This window comes from Colobus angolensis, unplaced genomic scaffold, assembly GCF_000951035.1.
Source record: "Colobus angolensis palliatus isolate OR3802 unplaced genomic scaffold, Cang.pa_1.0 Scaffold167, whole genome shotgun sequence".
NCBI lineage: Eukaryota > Metazoa > Chordata > Mammalia > Primates > Cercopithecidae > Colobus > Colobus angolensis.
In genome coordinates this window covers 1,085,445-1,088,645 of record NW_012114788.1, presented here as the reverse complement: position 1 = coordinate 1,088,645, position 3,201 = coordinate 1,085,445, and the positions used below count along the sequence as shown (strand labels likewise).

The following is a 3,201-nucleotide window of genomic DNA, read 5'->3' as shown; positions in this document are numbered from 1 at the left end:
AAGAAAATATAATATGGGAGTTATAAGGTGCAAATAAAATCCTTCAGGTTTATGTGCTGGTTTACTGGTTTCCAGCCTTTCTCCCGCACTAGAATGTAAGCTCTGTATGGCCAGGGACCTTATCTTGTTCATTGTTCTCTCCCAAGACCCAGTACATAGTAAGGTCACACTAAAGCCTCCAGTCCAGTGCTGTCTAGCACAGTACCTGGCACAGAGTGGGCACTCAGTAAATGTCAGCCTGCTTCCCCAAAAGTCCTGGAAACCCTCAGCCAACCCACACAGTGCAAAACTGCCTGCTCTCTGGAGGTTTTCCTTTTTTTTTTTTTTTTTGAGACGGAGTCTTGCTCTGTCGCCCAGGCTGGAGTGCAGTGGCCGGATCTCAGCTCACTGCAAGCTCCGCCTCCTGGGTTTACGCCATTCTCCTGCCTCAGCCTCCGGAGTAGCTGGGACTACAGGCGCCCGCCACCATGCCCAGCTAATTTTTTGTATTTTTTTTTTTTTTTTTTTTTTTTTTTTGAGACGGAGTCTTGCTCTGTCGCCCAGGCTGGAGTGCAGTGGCCGGATCTCAGCTCACTGCAAGCTCCGCCTCCTGGGTTTACGCCATTCTCCTGCCTCAGCCTCCGGAGTAGCTGGGACTACAGGCGCCCGCCACCTCGCCTGGCTAGTTTTTTGTATTTTTTTTAGTAGAGACGGGGTTTCACTGTGTTAGCCAGGATGGTCTCGATCTCCTGACCTCGTGATCCGCCCGTCTCGGCCTCCCAAAGTGCTGGGATTACAGGCTTGAGCCACCGCGCCCGGCCAAGGTTTTCTGACCAAAATGGAATTCTCATGCAGGCTGAGGGTATCTTCCACCCCCAGAGGGCAGAAGAGCAAAGTGGTCCTCTTTCTGCCTAGGGGGAAAGGAGGAGGACTTTAGACCACGAATCAGGTTATTTCCCTTCCCCCAGTGCAAGACTTCACTAATCATAACTTTTTTGTTTGTTTGTTTGTTTGTTTTTTGAGGCAGGGTCTCACTCTCACCCAGGCTGGAGTGCAGTGGTGCGATCTTGGCTCATTGCAGCCACACCCTCATAGGCTCAGGTGATTTTCCCACCCCAGCCTCCCAAGTATCTGGGATGACAGGCACATGCCACCACACCCAGCTAATTTTTATATTTTTTGTAAAGACAAGGCTTCACCATGTTGCCCAGGCTGCCCTTGAACTTCTGGGCTCAAGCCATCAACCAGCCTCAGCTGGGATTATAGGTGTGAGCCACCACACCCGTCCAACAGCAACTGTTAACTGACTACTTTCTCTGTGTCTGGACTGAGCCTACAATCATCTTCACAGCAGTGCTGTGAAATTGGTGGTGGTGGCCAGGCGCAGTGGCTCATGCCTGTAATCCCAGCACTTCGGGAGGCCGAGTGGGTGGATTACCCAAGGTCAGGAGTTCGAGACCAGCCTGACCAACATGGCAAAACCCCCGTCTCTACTAAAAATTAATACAAAAATTAGCTGGGCATGGTGGTGGGTGCCTGTAATCCCAGCTACTCAGGAGGCTGAGGCAGGAGAATCGCTTGAACCCCAGAGGCAGAGGTTGCATTGAGCCGAGATTGCGCCATTGCACTCCAGCCTGGGAGACAAGAGCGAAACTCCGTCTCAAAAAAAAAAGGAAGAAAGAAAAAAAGAGAAATGGTGGTGGTATCCCTTGAATACAGATGTGGAAACTGAGGGTCCACAGCTAGGTCTAAGTGCCTAGCTCAGGGTCTCCCAGTTTACAGGTAAGCAAATGATGGCCAGGAGCAGTGGCTCAGGCCTGTAATCCCTGCACTTTGGGAGGCCGAGGTGGTGGATCACCTGAGGTCAGGAGTTCGAGACCAGCATGACCAACATGGTGAAACACCATCTCTACTAAATACAAAAAAATTAGCCGGGCATGGTGGCATGCGCCTGTAATCCCAGCTGTTTGAGAAGCTGTGGCAGGAGAATTACTTGAACCCAGGAGGCGGCAGTTGCAGGGAGCCAAGATTGCTCCACTGCACTCCAGCCTGGACAACACAGTAAGACTCCGTCTCAAAAAAAAAAGAAAAAAAAGGAAGCACATGATGGAGCCAGAATTTGAACTCAAGGCCTCTGTCTAAGCTGCCATCTTATAGGCTGTGTTTCCTCTGGCTAGATTTGCCCCTCTCTGGATCTCAGTTTCCCGCTTTGTAGAACGGGAGCCCCCTGCCCATTGGCTCCACTCCAGCTCCGCAGTTCCACGGCTCTCCACGGGCATGCCTTTCTACCTCCACAATACTGTCGTCCCAGAAGTCAAGTCGCACGGATTTAACTCTGCTGATGTCAGGGAAGTTACGGTGGACACCGCAGCAGTTGAGACAGATGAAGATCCCCAGCTTGTAAGAGGCCCAGTCGGGATCTGCAGGGGGAGAGGTAGGAGAGGAGCTGAGGGGAAAGCGCGGCGAAAAAACCAGGGCTGGGATCGGGGCGCTGGGGCAGGCGGGGCGCCCCTTCTCCCACCTAAGGCGAACTAAGCGGCCAGCCTGCACTTTCTGGTTAGCCCGCCGGCCGCTGCGCGGCGACCGGGGTGAAGATCCTGGAAGCAGTCCAGGGCCCGGGGAGAGAGTCTGAGGTGGCGCGACGTGGAAGTGACGGGACTCAGAGGGAACGGAGAGGAGAGAGCGGGGGACGCACCAAGGGGCTCAGCGCGGAGCTGCAGGTTGGGAGGCTGTCAGGGGCCCTCGGCGTCAGCGGGGTGGGGCGCTGGGGAGTCCTTCGGGGGGCGTCCGGGAGCGGGCAGGGGGCACAGGACGGTAGGGGGCCTGGGCCCGACCTCTAGCCCTAGCTGGGATGTCTGAGTCCGAGGGCTGGGGGCGCGCCTGGGTGCGCAGACACCGAGCGCCCGGACCCGGGTGGTCGGGTGCCTGGCCAGGGAAGAGAGCGGGACCGGCAGGGCTCCCGGCTGCCAGCTTTCGTGTCGGGGTCCAAGCACGTGGGAAGATCCGCGTCTGGTCCCGCGAGGGGAGCAGAGCCTGGGCTCGGAGGGGCCGGGGCCGGGTGCGGAGACGGCCCTCGGGGCTCGCGTGAGAGGTTCACGATGTGGGTGGGAGGGGTCCCGGCCCGCAGGTCCCACGTCTGGGTCCAGCGGGGGCCGAAGGCGGGACCCGGTGGTGCCGAGGGGAGGAGTCGGATGGGCCAGGGGTCCGGTCGGGGGTCTCGCG

General features: G+C 56.7%; 1 protein-coding gene across 1 annotated transcript in view; it reads right to left on the bottom strand.

Annotated features, from left to right (window-relative positions):
- Positions 1-3,201, bottom strand: part of ADAP2 (ArfGAP with dual PH domains 2) — a 57,084-nt gene that overhangs the window by 52,852 nt on the left and 1,031 nt on the right. The window contains exons 2-3 of the mRNA XM_011937700.1: positions 2,814-3,195; positions 2,269-2,637 (exon numbers count right to left, since the gene is read on the bottom strand). Of these exons, the coding sequence (XP_011793090.1) occupies positions 2,269-2,637; positions 2,814-3,195 (751 nt within the window). The remainder of the gene's footprint in view (positions 1-2,268; positions 2,638-2,813; positions 3,196-3,201) is intronic.